This window comes from Lipomyces oligophaga, assembly GCF_038497815.1.
Source record: "Lipomyces oligophaga strain CBS 7107 unplaced genomic scaffold V1516scaffold_2, whole genome shotgun sequence".
Taxonomy (NCBI): domain Eukaryota; kingdom Fungi; phylum Ascomycota; class Lipomycetes; order Lipomycetales; family Lipomycetaceae; genus Lipomyces; species [Lipomyces] oligophaga.
This window is the reverse complement of record NW_027117786.1, coordinates 1,591,912-1,610,340: the sequence shown is the minus strand read 5'-3', so window position 1 is coordinate 1,610,340 and position 18,429 is coordinate 1,591,912. Positions and strand designations below refer to the sequence as shown.

The 18,429-nt window shown below is 42.8% G+C and overlaps 12 protein-coding genes across 12 annotated transcripts; 6 read left to right on the top strand and 6 right to left on the bottom strand.

Moving 5' to 3' along the window:
- Positions 1 to 271: 271 nt before the first annotated feature.
- On the top strand, positions 272 to 2,174 carry V1516DRAFT_671794 (pseudouridine synthase). The gene has a single exon (XM_066921622.1). It carries the CDS (start codon positions 556 to 558, stop codon positions 1,906 to 1,908), a length of 1,353 nt encoding a protein of 450 aa, XP_066779269.1. The 5' UTR covers positions 272 to 555; the 3' UTR covers positions 1,909 to 2,174.
- Positions 1,941 to 3,573, bottom strand: V1516DRAFT_671793 (mitochondrial phenylalanyl-tRNA synthetase). Its single transcript, XM_066921621.1, has one exon. The coding sequence runs from the start codon at positions 3,527 to 3,529 to the stop codon at positions 2,123 to 2,125; it is 1,407 nt and encodes a 468-aa protein (XP_066779268.1). The 5' UTR covers positions 3,530 to 3,573; the 3' UTR covers positions 1,941 to 2,122.
- Positions 3,574 to 3,637: 64 nt separating this feature from the next.
- On the top strand, positions 3,638 to 4,595 carry V1516DRAFT_216599 (mitochondrial 54S ribosomal protein uL16m). Its single transcript, XM_066918755.1, has 3 exons — positions 3,638 to 3,788; positions 3,851 to 3,913; positions 3,972 to 4,595. Exons 1-3 carry the CDS (start codon positions 3,746 to 3,748, stop codon positions 4,520 to 4,522), a joined length of 657 nt encoding a protein of 218 aa, XP_066779267.1. The 5' UTR covers positions 3,638 to 3,745; the 3' UTR covers positions 4,523 to 4,595.
- Positions 4,525 to 6,226, bottom strand: V1516DRAFT_671789 (uncharacterized protein). The gene has a single exon (XM_066921620.1). It carries the CDS (start codon positions 6,130 to 6,132, stop codon positions 4,669 to 4,671), a length of 1,464 nt encoding a protein of 487 aa, XP_066779266.1. The 5' UTR covers positions 6,133 to 6,226; the 3' UTR covers positions 4,525 to 4,668.
- Positions 6,227 to 6,417: 191 nt separating this feature from the next.
- Positions 6,418 to 8,081, top strand: V1516DRAFT_671788 (major facilitator superfamily domain-containing protein). The gene has a single exon (XM_066921619.1). The coding sequence runs from the start codon at positions 6,494 to 6,496 to the stop codon at positions 7,985 to 7,987; it is 1,494 nt and encodes a 497-aa protein (XP_066779265.1). The 5' UTR covers positions 6,418 to 6,493; the 3' UTR covers positions 7,988 to 8,081.
- V1516DRAFT_216354 (putative serine dehydratase domain-containing protein) lies at positions 8,029 to 9,562 on the bottom strand. Its single transcript, XM_066918754.1, has 2 exons — positions 9,253 to 9,562; positions 8,029 to 9,201 (listed from the first exon to the last, which is right to left on the bottom strand). Exons 1-2 carry the CDS (start codon positions 9,460 to 9,462, stop codon positions 8,071 to 8,073), a joined length of 1,341 nt encoding a protein of 446 aa, XP_066779264.1. The 5' UTR covers positions 9,463 to 9,562; the 3' UTR covers positions 8,029 to 8,070.
- A 1-nt stretch (position 9,563) lies between these two features.
- V1516DRAFT_216941 (Bud-site selection protein) lies at positions 9,564 to 11,513 on the top strand. Its single transcript, XM_066918756.1, has one exon. The coding sequence runs from the start codon at positions 9,664 to 9,666 to the stop codon at positions 11,065 to 11,067; it is 1,404 nt and encodes a 467-aa protein (XP_066779263.1). The 5' UTR covers positions 9,564 to 9,663; the 3' UTR covers positions 11,068 to 11,513.
- Positions 11,182 to 13,013, bottom strand: V1516DRAFT_671780 (mitochondrial carrier domain-containing protein). Its single transcript, XM_066921618.1, has 8 exons — positions 12,704 to 13,013; positions 12,545 to 12,576; positions 12,401 to 12,494; positions 12,232 to 12,348; positions 12,140 to 12,188; positions 11,726 to 12,095; positions 11,564 to 11,677; positions 11,182 to 11,517 (listed from the first exon to the last, which is right to left on the bottom strand). Exons 2-8 carry the CDS (start codon positions 12,551 to 12,553, stop codon positions 11,470 to 11,472), a joined length of 801 nt encoding a protein of 266 aa, XP_066779262.1. The 5' UTR covers positions 12,554 to 12,576; positions 12,704 to 13,013; the 3' UTR covers positions 11,182 to 11,469.
- Positions 13,014 to 13,129: 116 nt separating this feature from the next.
- V1516DRAFT_671775 (mitochondrial 54S ribosomal protein bL28m) lies at positions 13,130 to 14,205 on the bottom strand. Its single transcript, XM_066921617.1, has 2 exons — positions 14,147 to 14,205; positions 13,130 to 14,084 (listed from the first exon to the last, which is right to left on the bottom strand). Exon 2 carries the CDS (start codon positions 13,883 to 13,885, stop codon positions 13,310 to 13,312), a length of 576 nt encoding a protein of 191 aa, XP_066779261.1. The 5' UTR covers positions 13,886 to 14,084; positions 14,147 to 14,205; the 3' UTR covers positions 13,130 to 13,309.
- A 69-nt stretch (positions 14,206 to 14,274) lies between these two features.
- V1516DRAFT_621560 (DNA-directed RNA polymerase) lies at positions 14,275 to 15,301 on the top strand (the record flags this gene model as incomplete). Its single annotated transcript, XM_066919530.1, has 5 exons — positions 14,275 to 14,369; positions 14,427 to 14,476; positions 14,527 to 14,645; positions 14,694 to 14,838; positions 14,892 to 15,301. 5 exons carry the CDS (start codon positions 14,275 to 14,277, stop codon positions 15,299 to 15,301), a joined length of 819 nt encoding a protein of 272 aa, XP_066779260.1.
- Positions 15,290 to 16,720, bottom strand: V1516DRAFT_671770 (cytochrome c oxidase assembly protein CtaG/Cox11-domain-containing protein). The gene is made up of 5 exons (XM_066921616.1): positions 15,869 to 16,720; positions 15,761 to 15,819; positions 15,625 to 15,710; positions 15,540 to 15,576; positions 15,290 to 15,492 (listed from the first exon to the last, which is right to left on the bottom strand). The coding sequence occupies exons 1-5, from the start codon at positions 16,504 to 16,506 to the stop codon at positions 15,377 to 15,379; spliced, it is 936 nt and encodes a 311-aa protein (XP_066779259.1). The 5' UTR covers positions 16,507 to 16,720; the 3' UTR covers positions 15,290 to 15,376.
- On the top strand, positions 16,645 to 17,855 carry V1516DRAFT_634761 (uncharacterized protein). Its single transcript, XM_066919999.1, has 2 exons — positions 16,645 to 16,798; positions 16,870 to 17,855. Exons 1-2 carry the CDS (start codon positions 16,672 to 16,674, stop codon positions 17,397 to 17,399), a joined length of 657 nt encoding a protein of 218 aa, XP_066779258.1. The 5' UTR covers positions 16,645 to 16,671; the 3' UTR covers positions 17,400 to 17,855.
- Positions 17,856 to 18,429: the final 574 nt, after the last annotated feature.

The following is an 18,429-nucleotide window of genomic DNA, read 5'->3' as shown; positions in this document are numbered from 1 at the left end:
TTAATCTCAGAGGACGGAATAAAGTAGTTCTACAGAAACTTTAGTAATATACGTTCGTTCGTTTGATTCATTATAGGCTACTGATACGAATTGGAACCCATTTCTAGTTCCTTTTTGAGAGTGGTTCATAATGCTAATAGATTATTCTCCTCTGACATAGATATAGATCTATCTACTCACTCTTTACGGTGTTTTCAACATCACGCTGTTAATCCTGAAACTTTATAGAAACAATATATGACTGAGTATATAGTGACCTTATAACAGAATATAAATAAAATATAAAAAATAAAAAGCAAGAGATAAATTCAGAGCGTTCTTATTACAAGGCTTCAGTCTATTGGGAAGTTCTTGTCCGGACAGAAAATATTCGGCACAAAATTCTTGAACTCTTGATGGAACGAGAAAGTGAAACTTTTTTTTAACAACACATTCGCCCTGTTGCTTCGTCAATCGCTATTAGTCGCTCTTCGCGGCCTTTGCCGCGTCAACTCCCGTAGATATCTCAGCAGTGCCGTTTCGACTAGTTTCTCTTTTCAGAAACTACGAGCCAAAATGGAAGAATCAGACGAAGCTAATAATTACGAAACGCCTGAACATTCAACAATAAGTGATGCGGAAGAAAGTATTCAGAACAGGCCAAATAAGAAGAAATTGAAGCGGAAATTTGACTCAGCTGGGTTCCGACAACGGCAGCAACTGATTGCTGCTGCCCAGCTGAACTTATCTGATGTTCTTGGGGCGACACCGGAAGCAAAGATCGATCCCAGTTTCAAAGTGGTGACGATCAAAGATGACATTGCACAAGGAGCCAAGTATGTCTTTCAAGGCGACGGTCTGAGGCGCGTTCCACCATACTATTTTACGTATTTAACGTACTGCAAAGCACGATGGCGCGACAAGAATATCTTTGAGGTTTTCAGTAAAGAGTTTCGAGACAAAGAGCCAGACTATTATCGGCAAAAAATTCAAGAGGGTCAGGTCACCCTGAACGGGCACAGAGTCGGACTGGATGCAACCATTCGAAATGGGGACCTGATCAGTCATCGGTCACATAAACATGAGCCAGCAGTCCCAGACAGACCGATTGAAATCATTTTTCAGAACGAGGAGATCGTCGTTATCGATAAGCCATCGGGGGTCCCTGTTCACCCTGTCGGACGATATCGGTACAATACCGTCACAGAGATCATGAAACATGAGATGAATTTGATTGCACATCCTGCACATCGGCTCGATAGATTGACTTCAGGCGTCTTGATCCTGGCCAGAACCGGTAAAGCCGCCAGCCAGTATTCACAAAGGATCCGTGATCGCTCGGTCTATAAGGAATATCTTGCTCGCGTATTGGGAGAATTTCCTACCGACGAAGTTGTCTGTGATTTACCTGTCATCACTGTTGACCCACGTCTTGGGCTCAACATGGTTAAGACAGAAGGAAAGCCTGCTACGACGATATTTAACCGCATATCATTCAATGGCCAATCCAGTGTTGTTCGTTGCAGACCCTTAACTGGCCGAACACACCAGATACGGATTCACCTGCAGTATCTAGGCCATCCGATTCAGAATGATCCGATCTATGCTAATCGCCGTGTGTTTGGACCTCATCTAGGTAAAGGCGGTGACTACGACGAAAACGACGTCAGGTGGAAATTACATAAGATGGGTCGAGAAGAGGTCTCGGTTAGCGCTGCTTATGAGGAAATTGAAGCACAGTATCTCCAATCCCGTGGTGAAAAGCTGCTTGGTCAAGTCTGTCCACTTTGTGAGTCCCCTTTATTTAGTGATGCCAGACCATACGAACTTGAAATATGGTTGCATGCCTTGAAGTATGGTTCGAAAGAAGAAAATTGGGAATATGAAACTAGAATTCCTGATTGGGCGAAAGAAAATTTTGTTTTGTAATGAATTTACTCACGGTTTTAAGGATTAGTTCGGTGCCTTGAACGTATCTACAGATAGAAGCTGGGAAAACTAAATCCCTAATAGTTTTATTCTATGTACATAGTCCATTTCTCAGTCAATATGAGTGCAACCACCAGGACTACGGCTGCATTCATTAAATGATCGCACGAAAATGAAGAAATCTAATGTAATCCGGAGAAGAGCAATATCAATGTCAACGTAATTCTACCTGAAATGTGTCGACGATACGCTGCCGAATATTGTCTTGTAACCGATTTATCTCGTCGTTCACTAAAGTCCGCTCCATGGATTGGTAGACAATCCTATAGCATAAACTGTGTTTCCCAGTTTTCGGATGCGAAAACCTATCTATGACTTTTACATCCTCAACCAAGTCGCCCGCAACATCGCGGACAATATCCATGACGTCGTTGTCGTAGAACGCGTCGGCTGACAACGATTGCGGAAGCCAGAACGAAACGTCGCGTGAAGTGCTTGGATATTTGGAGAACTGCTGAAATCGGCTGATCTTTCCTGCTACAAACTGAGAAGTGAATCGAGGGTCAAGCGACCAGAACAGTCGGATGTCAGGGATATCAAATAACAGCATCGCCAGTCGCTCTAGTCCAAGACCAAACGCCCATCCCACATGCGAGCCGACACCTGCCATATCAAAAACTGGCTTCTCTGTGACTCCAGATCCAAATATTTCAAGCCAGTCACCATTCCAGTAGACTTCCATTTCCCAGCTCGGCGCGGTGAACGGGAAGTAGGCATCGATCCATCGGATTTGGAGTGGATCCTGTGAGGTCCGCTCAGACACAGTATCCAGATTTGATATTGTCGAAAATATCCCACCAACAACCATCTCAAGTGTACGTTTGAGATGATTCGACAATGCAACTGCTAATTCTGGCGACTGGCTTGCTTGCTTCGGGTTGCCGTCGTGAAACTGTGTTCGGCGGTCAGTGATCTCGATTCCCGTTAGAGGAATCTGCTCAGTATCTTTTTCAATTTTCTCGATTAATTCCGCTTCGGACTTAAACAAATCCTTATTCCAGGAATATGCTCCTTCCATCTGATGAAAAACAGGATAATGACTTCGGTCAATCTCATCGCGCCTGTACACATCTGCAGATATCAAAAATCCAGGCGTCGGAATCGTTCGGAAGCAGTGGCCTTGATGCGCAGAAGTATGTGTACGCAATACTAGGTCCGAGTTCAAATAATACGTATCTGATTTGCTTCGTCCCGGGTGGTCTGCCGCAAAATTGAGGGAGTCAAAATTCTCATACACCGATACAGGAGGCGCTGGCGGGTCGAACACTGTATATTCGGAAGCAGGAAAGTTGCTCTCAATCAGTTTTTTTGTGATTGCAAGAGGATTGTTCTGCTCTTTCAAAAGTTGTCGACGCGTTAATGCTGCTATAGAAGGGGTAACATTTGTATATTCATCGACCGGATACACTTTACCTAGTAGCCTGATTGTCGATCGTCCATCTGGTCCGTTGCCGTATAGCTCGGCCGATGGAGCAGACGAATATAATCGCACAAATCTGCAAACATGCGGAAGGGCAAGATTTGCCAGTGACGGCAATCTCTTTTCCACAATTGTCTGCATTGGCTCAATTAGTTTTTATGATAATTTGACTTCGCTCTTTTCGTAGTTGTAGTCCGAACAAGTCGAAAGTCATTAGCAGAGAGCAACAGCTGAATAAGGTTTATCGAAGCACCACTAAGCAGCCGCACTGTTCTCGACCAACGATATTTTGCTAATTTTCTATCTTATTTCGATATAGAGATACAATTTGTTTTGAAAACATAGTATTCAGCCGAAATGGACTCTGTTCGCTCGTTATTTGGAACCGTTCGTCGGAAAGGTTTGTAAATTCTGTTGATGATTTTGTTAGTGTAAGTTGATCTGCTATCTAACCATGGACAGTCACCTCTCGTGTAATAAGCACTGTGAAAGCGAATTTCACGCAAGTCAGATTCCATCAATACGGTAAGTCGCCAATTACTCGGACTTTCGCAAGCGATTTTAACAAATACAGCACCTAAAGTCAAGGTGCCGCCTAAAGGTCATAAAGGACGAGTTGCCGTTAGATGCGGAGGTTCAAGTAAAGGCACTACTCTCAAGTTCGGTGACTGCGGCATGCGACTAGTCGGGCCGGGAGTGCGTCTAACAGCCAAACAGCTTCGGGAAGCAGAAAATGTACTTATGAGATTCGTTCGCCAGGTGGGCAACGTACAACTCATCCCTCGCATCTCGACTGTCATTGCAGTTTGTATCAAGGGCAACGAAACTCGAATGGGTAAAGGAAAAGGCGCATTCGATCATTGGGCAGCTCGGGTTCCGACCGGGAAAGTTATTTTTGAAATTATCGGCGATATCCATACGCAGATTGCCAAAGAGGCGTTCCGCCAAGCTGCGGAAAAGCTGCCAGGAAAATTTCAATATATTGACCAATCGAATAATATTGGATTGGTAGGGTTTGAACCGGCTAAACCTGTCATGCCTACAAATGTTTTCAAAGCTATGGAAGAACAACAGACCAAAGAATGGAAGTTCAAACAACTGGCTAATAGCCCAGAAATTAAACGTTTTAGATGATTCTCCAATCTTTATTTTTCTGTATATTCCTACTCATATGTATATATATATATATTTATGCAATTTAACAAGTGTCCATAAAATATCACAGCGCCAGCTCAAATCCAACTCCTCAAAAATTATTTGAAATATAGCCAGTCCCAAAGTTATCCCTGACAACTAACAGTTGTGAATGACCAACCGCGGACGCTGGAATACGTCCAAAACCAACCTCGATGTTCACATCGCGCGATTCTACAAATCTGGCCCAATCGCTGAGAAATCTCCTCGTCGGACAATTGCTGCGAATCTAAAGCGTCCTCTATTCCTCGAATACTATCCAATAACCCCCATTCGCGTGCAAAAACAACGTCCTTGCTTAACGACCGCGATGCATACGTAATAGTGAGTTCGGCAATGGTCGCGTGATCATATAGCAAATCGACGAGCCAGGCACAAGTAAAATTTGACATCATGGTCATCGTGAAAAAGTCAGTAAAATGTGCGAATCGGAGGCTGGGAAACAACGGCAGCCTTATTCCCGAGCTTCGATTCGATGGCGGCGTGTCTGGAAGTAAAAACGAAACTGTAGTTGGGGGAGGAGTATGACCCTCGCCCGGACTTCGAAAGTGATCAAGAGCTCGGGACAGATATTCATTGTGTTCTCGTTGAGAAATCAATGAATGCGTTGATGACCAGGATGAGGACGGCCAAGAAGCTGAAACTAGTGGAACTGGAGACATGCGCAAAATTGGCTTTTGCTCTTCATACAATTCTGAAACGTCATAATCCGACATATCGAAACATGCGTTGATATTTCCGTTCTGCAGACATAGAAATTGAATAGAATGACGATTGAGTGCAAGGAGCTTACTAATCCGACGTTCATAAACGCAATTAGCAGTATACGATAACATATGTGCGCGGTATACAAGTTTGGAAAGATTATCAAATTTTTCGACAGGTATGACTCTACCTTGATCAAGCATAAGCTCAGAAATTGATGACGGCAGCACATCTACAAAAGGCGACGGCAGAGTAAGCGTGTCAAAAACGTTCCAATGGAATAATCGCAGACTATTATAGGGGGCCAAAATGGTCAAAAGTTCTGTCAGAAACGCACTGAATGTGAAAATTAGCTGATTCCGGTAATTGGGTGTAATTATTCGCGGATCGTCTGCCGGCGACGGGTCTCGAACAGAGATTCGATGAATGAACCGACCACAGTTACCTCGCGCTGCGCATAATAGCGAATCAAACAATTCCTTGCGGTCCGATACTCGAAATGTCAGATGTTCGTAAAGGGTCGGCACGATCAAACAGTACAGCCGCCGACAGGTCATGGCCAGGTGAGCAATATCAGTGTAATCTGTGGGCGACCGACACTTTCCCCTCGCACTGTCATCCTCCACGCTTGTCACGGCGACAGCAGTCATTCCTTTACCCACAGATTGATCCACGCATAAACTAGGCAATCTTGCCAACCGCAGCTGGCCTGCTCCCGCCGCGGACATAGAACTCGGCCGTCGACATTCGATACGTAGCGGCGGCGGTGGACCAGTCGAGAACGGCGGTGCCAAAAATGATGCGATGCTATCAATTACTTCGTCAGGAAGCCTGTAAAACGACATATCGTATCATATCTGCAGGTTTTATATAGGTTCTGAATAGATGATATTAACGTCAGTATGAATTGGCCTGCCAGAAAGCAATTTGAATGACTCCTTCTCCGGCCAGACTACTCCTGATAGACCACCCTCAAAACCACCCCTCCATCGCGTAATAAAGTTTCCCCGAGACTTAGGACACTTACCCCATCATTTCTTATCGCTTACATACAGAATAGTCACTAATCCCGTGATAGAACGTGATCAGCATCCAAATTGGCTTGACTATTCTTTCGATATTGCTGAGCTGGGAAATTAGCATCTTTATCGATAATTACCCCAGAATACAGAAAATCGCTCGCAATATCGTGCGTAATCGTCAACAATGCAGTCGACGCAGGAACGTTCTGCGGAACTCATTTCGTCTGCCGAGGCGGATTTGGCACTAGCAGAGCTTCTTGAGCCGGCTGCACCCGTGGTTTCTCGGTCGGTCGCAGGTGGTGTTCATCACAATTTTACGTCAGGATATTCGCTTCGACCTGGACCGACACTATTTGCTGCGATTCTGTCTTGCGTATGTGCAGGCTCAATCATGGTGTTTGCTTTATATGCTCCACAGTTTCAGACCCATTTGGGGTACACTCAAGTCGAAGTCAATGTTTTGTCCATTCTCGGTGAAGCGGGCATGTATTTGACAACCCCTCTAGTCGGCGTCGCAGCAGATACCTTTGGTCCCGGCGCTCTAACTATGGCGTCGTCCATTTTTTTCTTCATAGCATATTTGCTCGCTGCTTGGACGTATAGTGCCGGATTACCTTATCCTGCCATGATGGTGGCTTTCTTGTTTATTGGTTGTGGTACGGCTTGCATGTATTTTGCTGGAATCACGGCCTGTGCTAAAACTTTTACAACACATCGAGGCCTTGGACTTGGACTACCGATCACTGCCTATGGACTCAGCAGTTTATGGCAATCAGAGGTGATTGCTGCTTTTTATACTGAAGCTAATGGAGACGTTCGTGTTGTCGCTATTTTTGTTTCCTTTGCAATCTTTTTAGCTTTTGTAGGCATCATATCCACTGTCAGTTATCGGATCGCCTATATTCCTGCCAAAAATTCACCTTCTCTTGCAAAGATTGACGAAGATGATCCATTACTAGTTGCCCGATTAAGTACAGATTCTGTATATCCAGATGTTGCTATACCTGAGTTGGACGAATCTGGTACATCACCAATTTTAGATTTTCTCAAGGATCCTACCGCGTGGATTCTAGCAGCAGGCTTATTCACAACAACAGGTCCCGGCGAAATGTTTTTAAACAATATGGGCAGTATCATTCGGTCACTAGATAGCCCACGTCCATCAGCATCGTTCAATGTCGCTTTATTATCGTTTTCTTCTTCGGCGACACGCATTGCTGCGGGTCTGGTTTCCGATCGTCTTGCCCTTTGGAATATTTCCCGTATGTGGGTTGTCCTCGCATTTACGGCTATTCTCGCATTTGGACACTGGTTCGTGGCTCTCGGCGGTGCGGCAGCCCACCATGGCTCGGTTTTCTGGTTGGTCTCAATGTCGCTCGGATCTGGATATGGAGCAATATTCACTCTAGCGCCAACTCTCGTATCGCTGGTCTGGGGAACCGAACGGTTTGGATCAAATTGGGGAGTTTTGTTTCTGTTTCCTGCGATTGGCTCAATTGTCTACGAATTGATATACGCAGCTATTTATGATCATCACGTATCAAGTGATCGTTTATGTTATGGTGCGAAATGCTATGAAACCACATTTGTGGTCACCGGGATGAGCTGTTCACTTGCATTTTTTCTATTTATTTTGGTTTGGCAAATTGGTTGGCGTCCCCGCGGGTTGTTTGTGTAGATTCTTGTATGATTGTATATAGATTTGAATGAGTTGGTAACTTAGTTATGCAAAAGTTTTCGTCTCTAAACAAGGTTTGATGACTACCATCCCCGCCAAGGAATCAAAATATCCTTCACTATTCCTTGCTCTACAGCAAAATACCATTGATACATACTAGACGTGATGCATGCATGTTGAGGATATAAGACGACTTTGTCGCCGACGCTCCAGCTCCTAAGAGGTTCAGTGGGGTCCTTGTTGTCGATTCGGGTTATGATACCGTGTTCTTGGCTTACCCGATCAACCGCCCATCGGGCTCCAGTTTGGTCTTCACCCTCGATGCCCGCAATACCTTCGATCCGACCAGGCTCACGAGCAAGGGCAAGTACACCCGCGTCAATTAAATATTCATTGCGATCCGGATAGTAAGCCAGGACCTCCGCAATGACTTTTCCGGCAATGTTTTCGGTCGAAATTAGGCCAGTCGCAACTTGTTGCAGATCCAGCATAGCGTAATTTCCGGCATGAATCTCCAGCGCTCCAATTTTGCCGTCTAGTTTATGGGCAGTAATTAAATTCTTAAGCATGTCAGCCACCACAAAGGAAGAAGGCGCTCTACCTGATAAATTGTCGGCTGCAGCGGTCGCCATCGCATGAGCGGTAGGGGTCGCTCCTATTGACACAGTAAGTTTAGATGCCACCGCTGGTGCCAGTCCATAGACGATTTCGGCTGCCGATAAGACACCTTGCAGTTCCTGCTGTAAATGAGAAATGACAGATTCTTCGCCTGTAGCGCTGTAGCTATGGCCACGGTGGGCATAGAACCCGACTAAATTGACGCTGTTGGTCATGTTGGGATCTAATAGTAAATCAATGATCTCCTTGAGATCCGGTGAAGACACCATTTGTCCCGCTCTATTATCGCCAAGATCAATCTTAACAAACACGTTCCATGACAGCGTACGAACATACTTTTCATGGAATTCTTTCAACATGTTAATTTCTGCAACCGTGTCAACAATCAGTTTCAATACGCCGTCGGAGGTTTTGTCCAGATAATCAGCAATTGCAGCAAGTTCAGATAATTTCGATGCCGCCGGCGGAATTCCGTATAAAACATCTTTAACTTGACCGGAATCATACAGAGGTCCGAGACCTCGCAGTTCGGCCAATGTCGATGCGACCACTGATTCATGGAGTTCACCTAGTTCCAGCCGAGTGATCTCCACAGTCTATGCTATTAATCTCAAACAATTCAAATATAAAGCAAATCAAATTCCAACCTTGTGAGTTTTTACGTGAGGTCGAAAATTAATAAATGAACCAACATAAAGCGACAATGCTTCGACACCGTTCAACATACGACTGCAGTTTGCTCGGACGATATCGAGATCAACAACAAAACTTGGTGTAGGAAGCTCTGAAATTGGTTTTCCTTCGTATCTCGACAGCAAATCTGCTCGATATCGCTCGAGAGATATCTTCGAATTCATTTCGTCGATTTGATTTATTTTCGTTAGTGCGTTTCTATCATTTTATATCGAATTACTACTTCCGGTTTGTATAAGGTGTCGCCTCCGACTTTAGCCCAATACTCCCAAACAGCCGCTCAAAAATGGACTGAATTTTCTCCAAAACTCTTATTTGAAATTTTATCGACAGACACTCTCAGAACTCTCATCGGATGGCAGAAAATGGTATCGGAAAGTATTAACAAACCTAGACGAGAGAATCTTTTATGGAAACTTGATTTTCTCGAATCAAAAGCAGCCGTGGGCCAGAAAAAGCCGCGATTAAAGCGGACAAAACTCGCAGTGGAAAGTATTCAGCGACGGGAAAAGAAATCAAAAACCGACGTCACATCTTACCAGATAGACCATGAACATGATTTACAAACTGCATTACAGCTGAGGAAGGAAATAGTGTATAAAAAAGTGTATTACTGGACTCGAGAATTGCTGAGGGCTATCAAGAAAGTGAGGCAGGTCGAGAATCAGAAACTGTCTCGGAAACTCAAAGAGGCGCGGCAAAAAAATGAAAATACGACTGTGGACAAGTTGGAAGCCGAATTACAGACTTTAAGAACAATCGATTTAGCAGATGTGGCTTCTCTGCAATTTTTCAAAAAGCTCCAAAAATCCAAAGTTTTGCATGAGAGTGGATTACTCCCGTCAGAACCAGTGCGAGTTTCTAACGAACAGACAGTAGGACTCATCGATGAGTCCTTGAGAATAATTATCATGGCTCGACTGTTTAAACCGAAAAGCATCCAATTGGTTTTAAATCAGGGTATAGAAGGTATTTTAGCGGCCGTCGCACTGGCATCTAACACGTCATACAAAAAGCCTAAACAAGAGGATAAACCTAATCATGAGAAATCTCAGAATGAATTTGTCCCGGGGGAAGGTCAGATAGGCAAGCAGATGCCATCGGACAATTCTCGTTCTGAAAACAGTGATCCAGAAGCGCTCGACGAGGATGAAGAAGAGGCATTTGATAGTTATAAACATTTACTCGCTAATTCTGATTCCGAATCCGATAGCGGAGTTGCTGATCAACAAGAAGATTTTGAATATTATAATCAAATATCGGATTTGGAACCATCTGAAGATGACTCTCAAAACTCGTCCGACTCCCCTCTCCCCCCTCAGCCATATGCCCGCCAACGAGCAGTTTTACCAGCACTATCTAATGGCTACATCAGTCCTGACTCCTCATCTGATATTGAAGAAGATGAATTTTTTGGTGGCAGTTCTGGACCCTCCAACAAATCTCAGTCGCTATCGAAAGCCGGCAAATTAATAAAGAAAAATCGTCGGGGCCAACGGGCTCGACAGAAGATCTGGGAACAAAAGTATGGGAGCAGTGCAGCGCATGTTTTAAAACAGAAAGAAGAGAAGAGAGTGAAAGTGTTGGAAGATCGAGAAAAGTATCTCGCTCGCGTGGCTAGACGGACTGAACGGGAATTATCTGCTCAGCCTATTGATTTTCTTGCGACAGGTCAAGAGAAAGGAAAGCCAATCCATCCTTCTTGGGAAGCAAAAAAGAAGACCATTCAGCCAGTTGAGTTTAAAGGAAAGAGAATTGTTTTTGATTAATCGCTAAGTTTATCATAATTTCATCATTCTTCAACTATGCAAGTAAACTAAGTTGTAAGAAAATTGCGACTCGGGGAGCTGCTTGAGCGCTTGTCAAATTTTATGATGTTTAATGTACGTCTAACTAATTTCCGTTCTATTCAAATTATTGATTCATTCTATCGAAAATTGGATAAAGTCTATATACAAAATCGTCTTATATAACATTTGTCAAATCCATGGCCACACCAAATATAATGAAACTTTGAAGACAAGAGGAGAGATCTAGGTAGAAGAAAGTCTGAACGCCCTCTGCATGCACGAAAATACGCAAAATAACAACTCATCCACCTTCTAAAAAAGAAAAAAAGTCCACAAAAATTTTAAAAAATATGAACTGCAAATGATGATTTAGTCTATAGGTTAATGTCTCATTCCAATTCCAGAAGCCTTCAGACGCTCGAGAACGATCTAAGTTCATTAATAACATTTCGAAAATAAAGATGAACTAACTTACAAAAGTAATGATTGTTTGCGGACCAAGGCGAATGAACGAAGGCAACCAGCCTCGGAAAGCGAACAAAATACCTTCATCTTTAACTGCTTCCCGTAATATAACTAGAGCAGGTTGCTAAATCAATCTTAGAAAATCGCTCGAAATTACCAACAAATAACTTACATGTTTATCTTTGGCGTTCATCACTCGGGTTTTGACTACATCCACGGGACTGCAAACTGTAGTGGCGACAAGGCCGGCAAGCATACTACAACCGAAATGTGTCGTCATCGACTTTGGATCCGAACCGAAAGATACCAGCAATTTCTTGAACTCATCATAGGAAACCATCTGAGAGGCTGTCATTAACACTCCTCTAGTTGTGTTTGGTCCTATCCCACGAAACCATGCCCGAAATCCTTCTTCGCGAGTCATTCGCCACAATCCTTCAAACGCATTTCGGTAATTACGTCTATGAGCGGGGTCAAGCGACATGTCGTTCTGCATTCGAATATTTATAATGTCAGATGGATTGCCTACTGCACCACCAATCCTAACTTCGTTAGAAATATGTTTCGAGTGTTGTAGATACTATACCATCCAGCAGTCATCGCCATAGGAAGAATAACATAAAACGGCGGTGTAACTAGAAATTAGTATTATTCAGATACACGACTCCTTAAACGCACCGTCATGTCCACCTGACGCCCAATCTTTCATTTTCTCGTACGTTCCAAAACGAGTAGTTGAATAGGTAGCTTGACGAAGCATACTGGCACTGAGACCCTTATAAAGAGCGAAAAAACCTGGCAATTTTATTAGTTATGTGTATCGATGATATTCTAGAAGACGACTCACCTTCGGACTGATATACGTGCCCTAAAGTTTGGACCATTGTTCGGCCTCTATCCAATGCAGTTTGCATCCGAACCTTTGCTAAATCAAGAGGATGCTGATATTGGTCAGGATACGATTTTTCATAAACAGCAGGAAAGTACCTACCGTGCACATTGCTGCGACAACACTTGCAAAGCCTGGAAAAATCAGATTTGTTCAATAAAAATATTTAAATAGATATCGAGAGTGCTCGAAGCAATTCGGTCTTGCTGACCGGAGATAACTTTCAGTAGAGCAACAGCAAGACTAACAGCAAAAACCTACCGCCATACCAAAATCTTTGCAAAAATATTAGCTCTGATGATATCTAAAAATGCTCAAACAGTCGAATACCCACATTTGAGCGAGAGCAAAGACAGCACAGACTTACGGATAATGAATAATTTTGCTTGAAGACTTAGGAGGAACTACTGTCGAGGAGGCCATTTCGGGAAAATCTACTCAGAAGCAATTGACCAGAAATTACGAGCATAAACAAAGTTTCGGCCAGTCTGAATCTCACAATCAGAAAACTGTCGAATTCGAATCCCGGATGAACAAAGAAAATAGTGAAAGTATGGAAAATGGCGGGGTGACGCGGGGCACAGACAAAGGGAAGCCGGAATAACGTCGGAGAGCGGCGTTTCGGCTGCATTTCTAGTGTAATATTAAGTAGCCTTGTCTTGCCACGATTACATAATAAACGATGAATTATAACTTTTAAATTAATTTTATAACTCAAAATAAATAGAGATTTATTTACATATGACCATGAAAGAAAGGAAGGTTGCACACAGAAAAGTCTGGACTAAATGCTCGTTGTGAGCGAATAGGCTTCTCCGAGATGGACTGAAATTGCACATCTTCTGGAAAGCAGAAGATGCGACTTGTCTAAACAACAGCGGTCTGACTTGAAATATTACTTGGTCGCATATTTTGCTGACGCAGGAGAACCGCATATCTCAATCTCCAGCCCAAAGGACCGAGCTGCTTAATACGAGCCGGCTTATCCTTCGTCAAATAATTATCTAACCCGCCTTCTTTTTTAATTGTCCGTAAAACTTTGGTGGCAACTCTTAGCTTCAGGGCCCGATTCAACGTCCGGCTATAGATCCTTTTCTTGACGATATTTGGCAAAACATGTCGCTTAATTTTGCGCTTAATAATTTTTGTAGTTCGATACTTTATGCCAGGGAAAAGTCCACCATATAAACCGCGATTCGAACGCTTAAATATGTTTGCTTCTCCATATTTGTACATTGGATATTTCACACGCCCACCATCTGCAAGGATTTTCCGGATCCAGTAATTGGTTTTCTTCGCTGGAACTTGGCTGACTCGTCGGGTAACAACGAGCTTGTATGCTCGATGGTTCACATTACTAGTTCCAAATTTCCTACTGTGCTGGCCAGTCGAGATGAGCGAAAGCAAACGGAAACTGTTCGTTATGGAACCCAGACGATTCATCTTGATAATAAAATCAATTCAACTTTTCAGTCACTGATATAAAATGTAACAATAGACCAGCTCTCAACCTTGTCTGAGCTTATGCAACTTGTTGACAGATTGAGGCCGTTTTCTTATAGTTTTCGTCCTTTTCTCCCTTTCTTTCAGTTACTCCTGTCTTCTATCTGATACCCTCTGTCCTGTTGGTTGCGTTTGTAATCTAGGAGAAGTTCAATTGTCAAGTTTTCTTCCGAACTGGATCCAAATTCATAATCCCCTTACCCATGAAGATTCACTTGAGCTGAAGGTCGAGTAGTTACTAGTTACATAATTGATTGTACTATTACTTCTCTTTATAGTTTTTTTCTGTCTCATTTAGGGACCGGATAGATATAAGTTACTGAAGTAATATGAATAGCTACGATTCGCGAAGAGGACCTCAAGTCACCATTCGAAGTGCAGGAAAGGAGAACGTAGACTTTGTTCTTTCAAATGTGGATCTCTCGTATGTTTCAATAGAGTAGACTTTTGAAACGCTGATTTTCTAATAGTCGAATTCTAGATTGGCCAATGCTGTGAGAAGAATTATGCTTGCAGAAATTCCCACGATTGGTGTGTTTAGGTTCTCTATTCGTTGACAGTCCTGCCTAACAAAATTCAAGCAATCGATCTGGTTGAATTTGAAACCAACACATCTGTTTTAGCAGACGAGTTCATTGCACATAGACTGGGTTTGATTCCTCTTTTCTCAACCGGTTGCGAGTCGCTGTTATATACCAGAGTAAGTTTATGTTGTATTATGTGAGGTATAAAATTACTAATTCTGTAGGATTGTGATTGTGATCAGTACTGCGAGCGTTGCTCAGTCACTCTGACTTTAAATGCACGATGTACAAGTGACTCCACGATGGATGTATATACTCGTGATCTTGTTCTGATGAATTCTTCTGAGATAGGACGCCCGATTATTGACGGTAGACATCCACTTGGACGAATCTGATCATATAAAGAATCTAACGTGATATAGATAGCGAAGGTAAAGGTGTTTTAATTGCCAAATTACGGAAAAACCAAGAACTCAAGTTGAAATGTATCGCCAAAAAGGGTATTGCCAAAGAACATTCGAAATGGTCACCAACATCAACCATCGGGTTTGAGTATGATCCCTGGAACAAGCTTCGACATACCGACTATTGGTTTGAAGTTTCGGCAGAGAAAGAATGGCCTAAAAGCAAAAATGCTGACTGGGAGGAACCACCAAGAGAAAATGAACCTTTTGATTATAACGCGGTGCCGGAGAGATTTTATATGGACGTGGAGGCAGTCGGTTCACTTCCTCCAAATGAAATCGTACTGGAAGGCGTCAAGGCGCTGCAGCAGAAACTGGCGCTAATCGTGCAAGCTCTTGGAGAAGACGATACTGCAATGATTATGTAACCTTTGTATTTACTTTGTATATTATAAACATGAATGAATGAAAAAAAGGGAGAAAAGAGGAGGGTGTATTCACAATTACTCGGAAGCCGAACTATTGGCAGCAGCAGCCACTGGAGATTCTGCAATGACTGGAACTCGAACTTGAGTCACTGGTACTTGTTCCGTCTTGCCAATAGGACCTGTCTTGGCTCCTGGATTTGTCAGAGGTAGGCGTCACATAGTAGATCAAAATACTTACGGAAGAACGTGTAGCTGAGAACGACGCTTTGAATGTGCTGCGAAATTAATGGATTGAACTACATATTAAACATTAGAGCTCTCACCTTCATCAGCGGATCATTATCGAAATCAGGGTCGATAAAGAAAAATATCGGCATGTCAACTTCTTCACCCGCATGGAGTTGTTGCTCTAACAATGAATTAGCACAGGTCTGAAATTGCGAACTACGAAAAACTTACGCTCAAAACAGAAACATTGAATTTTGCTGAAATATGGAGCAACCTGTTGAGGAGTGACACTGCATAAATTAGAATTATCGAACCAAAAGCGCTAATAATCATCCTCACTTATACGTAGCAACTCCAATGATGTCCTCGTCGGCTTTACTTCGCGCTTTGTAGAATGCAAGAGCAGTCTCTCCTGGAGCAATAGTAACCGATTTTTGCATTGGTTCAAAAGACCAAGGAAGACTTTTCGCGACATCAGACTCAAAGTACACAGTAAGCTTTCGCCCATTCTCCACAGGAACTAGCTTATCCGGTGTGAATCTTGTGAAATCGGTGATTGGCGTTCCGGCCCAGCCTGTCTGCTGACACAGCAATCGATAGAATGGAACCGAGGCGTAAGCAAGCGCTAGTGTACCGATAATCAGAGACAAGGTGTAATTCATAGCCGACTGACTAGCTTGCCGCTCACGCTTTCGCCGGAGCTCGTCCAGATCCTCCAAAGTAAGTCCTTTTTCATGCAGCTTTTTTAAAATTGCGGGATTGATTCGGATATCTTGATATTCGGGCGCTCGACTAAATTTTTTTTCAGATTCCGGTCCAGATGTAGACCTCGATCCCGAAGACTGAGATGGTGCAGTACTTAATATCGACGAACTTGACAGCGTACGACCGTAAAGCTGAGCTAGGGACTTAGCAGGATAAAGAACTAATCTACCTTTCTGCGCATTTCGACTCAATGGGTTGCGTAAATAATTCATTATGCTTTCTATTACGATGTTCGTAGAATAGAAAAAGTTCAACTGAATGCGATGATGCTCTTAATTTAGTTCAATAGTAATAAACTTGGGAGTTTACCATTCTCGTTCTTGGAACTTCTATTCATTGTTTTATATTCACTCTAGTTTTTGACAAAGTTTCAAAATATGAATAGATCAAGGCGTGATGAACCTCCTAAGCGTAGGATAGCCAAATTGAACGAACAAGAGCTCGAACAAGGCGTTAGCGAAGCCGGCTCATGGCACAACGACTACAAGGATACAGCGTTCATCTGTGAGTTTGTAATTTGATTGAGTAATCATTTCGGGTGGATCATCTATGTCTAACAAGAGTTTTTCGATTAGTTATTGGCAGTTTATCTTTTAATTTAACTGAAGGTGACGTATTGGCAATATTTTCGCAATACGGAAATCCAGTCTTTCTGCACTTAATGCGAGACAAAGAGACTGGCAAATCCAAAGGTTTCGCCTTTCTAAAGTATGAGGACCAACGATCAACTATACTAGCTGTCGATAATCTTGATGGTGCCACTGTTCTAGGAAGGCAGCTACGAGTAGATCATACATTCTATAAGATGAAAGGTGATGAGAATGACCTTGAACTAGCAATGTCATTCGATAAGGAACCGGATTTAGAATTTCCGAGGTCGAATGAGCCGCTGCTCCGACAAGACCATCTAAACCAAAATCCCGATAGATCACGAAATTCTCATTCTAATCGACATCGTGAATTGTCGGATGGAAAAGACTGGACTGATCGCCATCGCGATCGAAGACATCGGAATCACGATGATGATAGATCTCATCGTGTGCGACCAAAAGAACAATCTCGCCGTTATAATCCAGAAGTCAGAGTATCGAAACGAGAAAAATAATGAAATACTGTACGAACTCAAATGCATTAATAATATAATTTTCAACAAATCTATCGATGTCGATCTCTGATAAAACTCATGGCTATCGACGTTAATTCAGTTTACTGTGGCTCACAAAATGTATCAATTTGATTATGGCTCTCGGCTGTGGCTAGTACGCACTCACACGTTCAGATTTCATGTCATCATATTCCAGTTATGCTCGTGCGACATGAACCTCAAATTGATTATGCCTAGACTGCTGATGACCAGTTCAAGCTGACTTTGTCGCGCCATACTTCATCAGTGATCACGATGTAGCTGATTTTTCTGAAATCAAAAAATTTCGTGTAGGTAACCAAGTTCTTAAAATCGGTTGAGGGGCCAGTAAGGGCGGGAAGGAGGTCCAAAAGACAAATGTACACTAATGGGCAGGACCTTGTCACCCTACTTTCTAATACAAGCTGGACAAAAAATTGCAGCACTCATTATTCCAGCGTAGTCTCCCACCGCAGTACTGAATAAGCCCATAGTAGATTGACTGGAGAAAATCTGACGGGTTTCTGTATTTTCTACTAGGTATGACCGCAACTGCAAGTTAGCTGCGGAAAGCACTCTTTGTACTGCCCATTTGCAGTGACAGATCAGTGGTATCACTCTCCGTGCAGTGAAACGAGTATTAATAACTGAATCCTGGACGGCGTTATAACTTTTTTATTTTAAGATCGCCTTGTTCAAAATTTTTAAGGACATAAATTGTCCCTGGTTTGAGACAAGTGATATCCTAAAAAACTTAACTTGCCTTTGAGCACTATCTTATAGGCCTTGTTCGCCAATTTACAGATCTTCAAACAAGATATCTGGTTATTCAGGTAAAGATATGGCAGCTTATAGTAGCATTGAGCCTTCTGGGTTATCTTATCGTAAATATTATAAATATTTACGATATTTATGTGTCGATAAATGAGACCGTACAATTCAATGATAGAAAACTGAGACTCACTAAGATCTAGTCAAATTCTAATCTTGATATGTTATGTAGCCTTCCAGC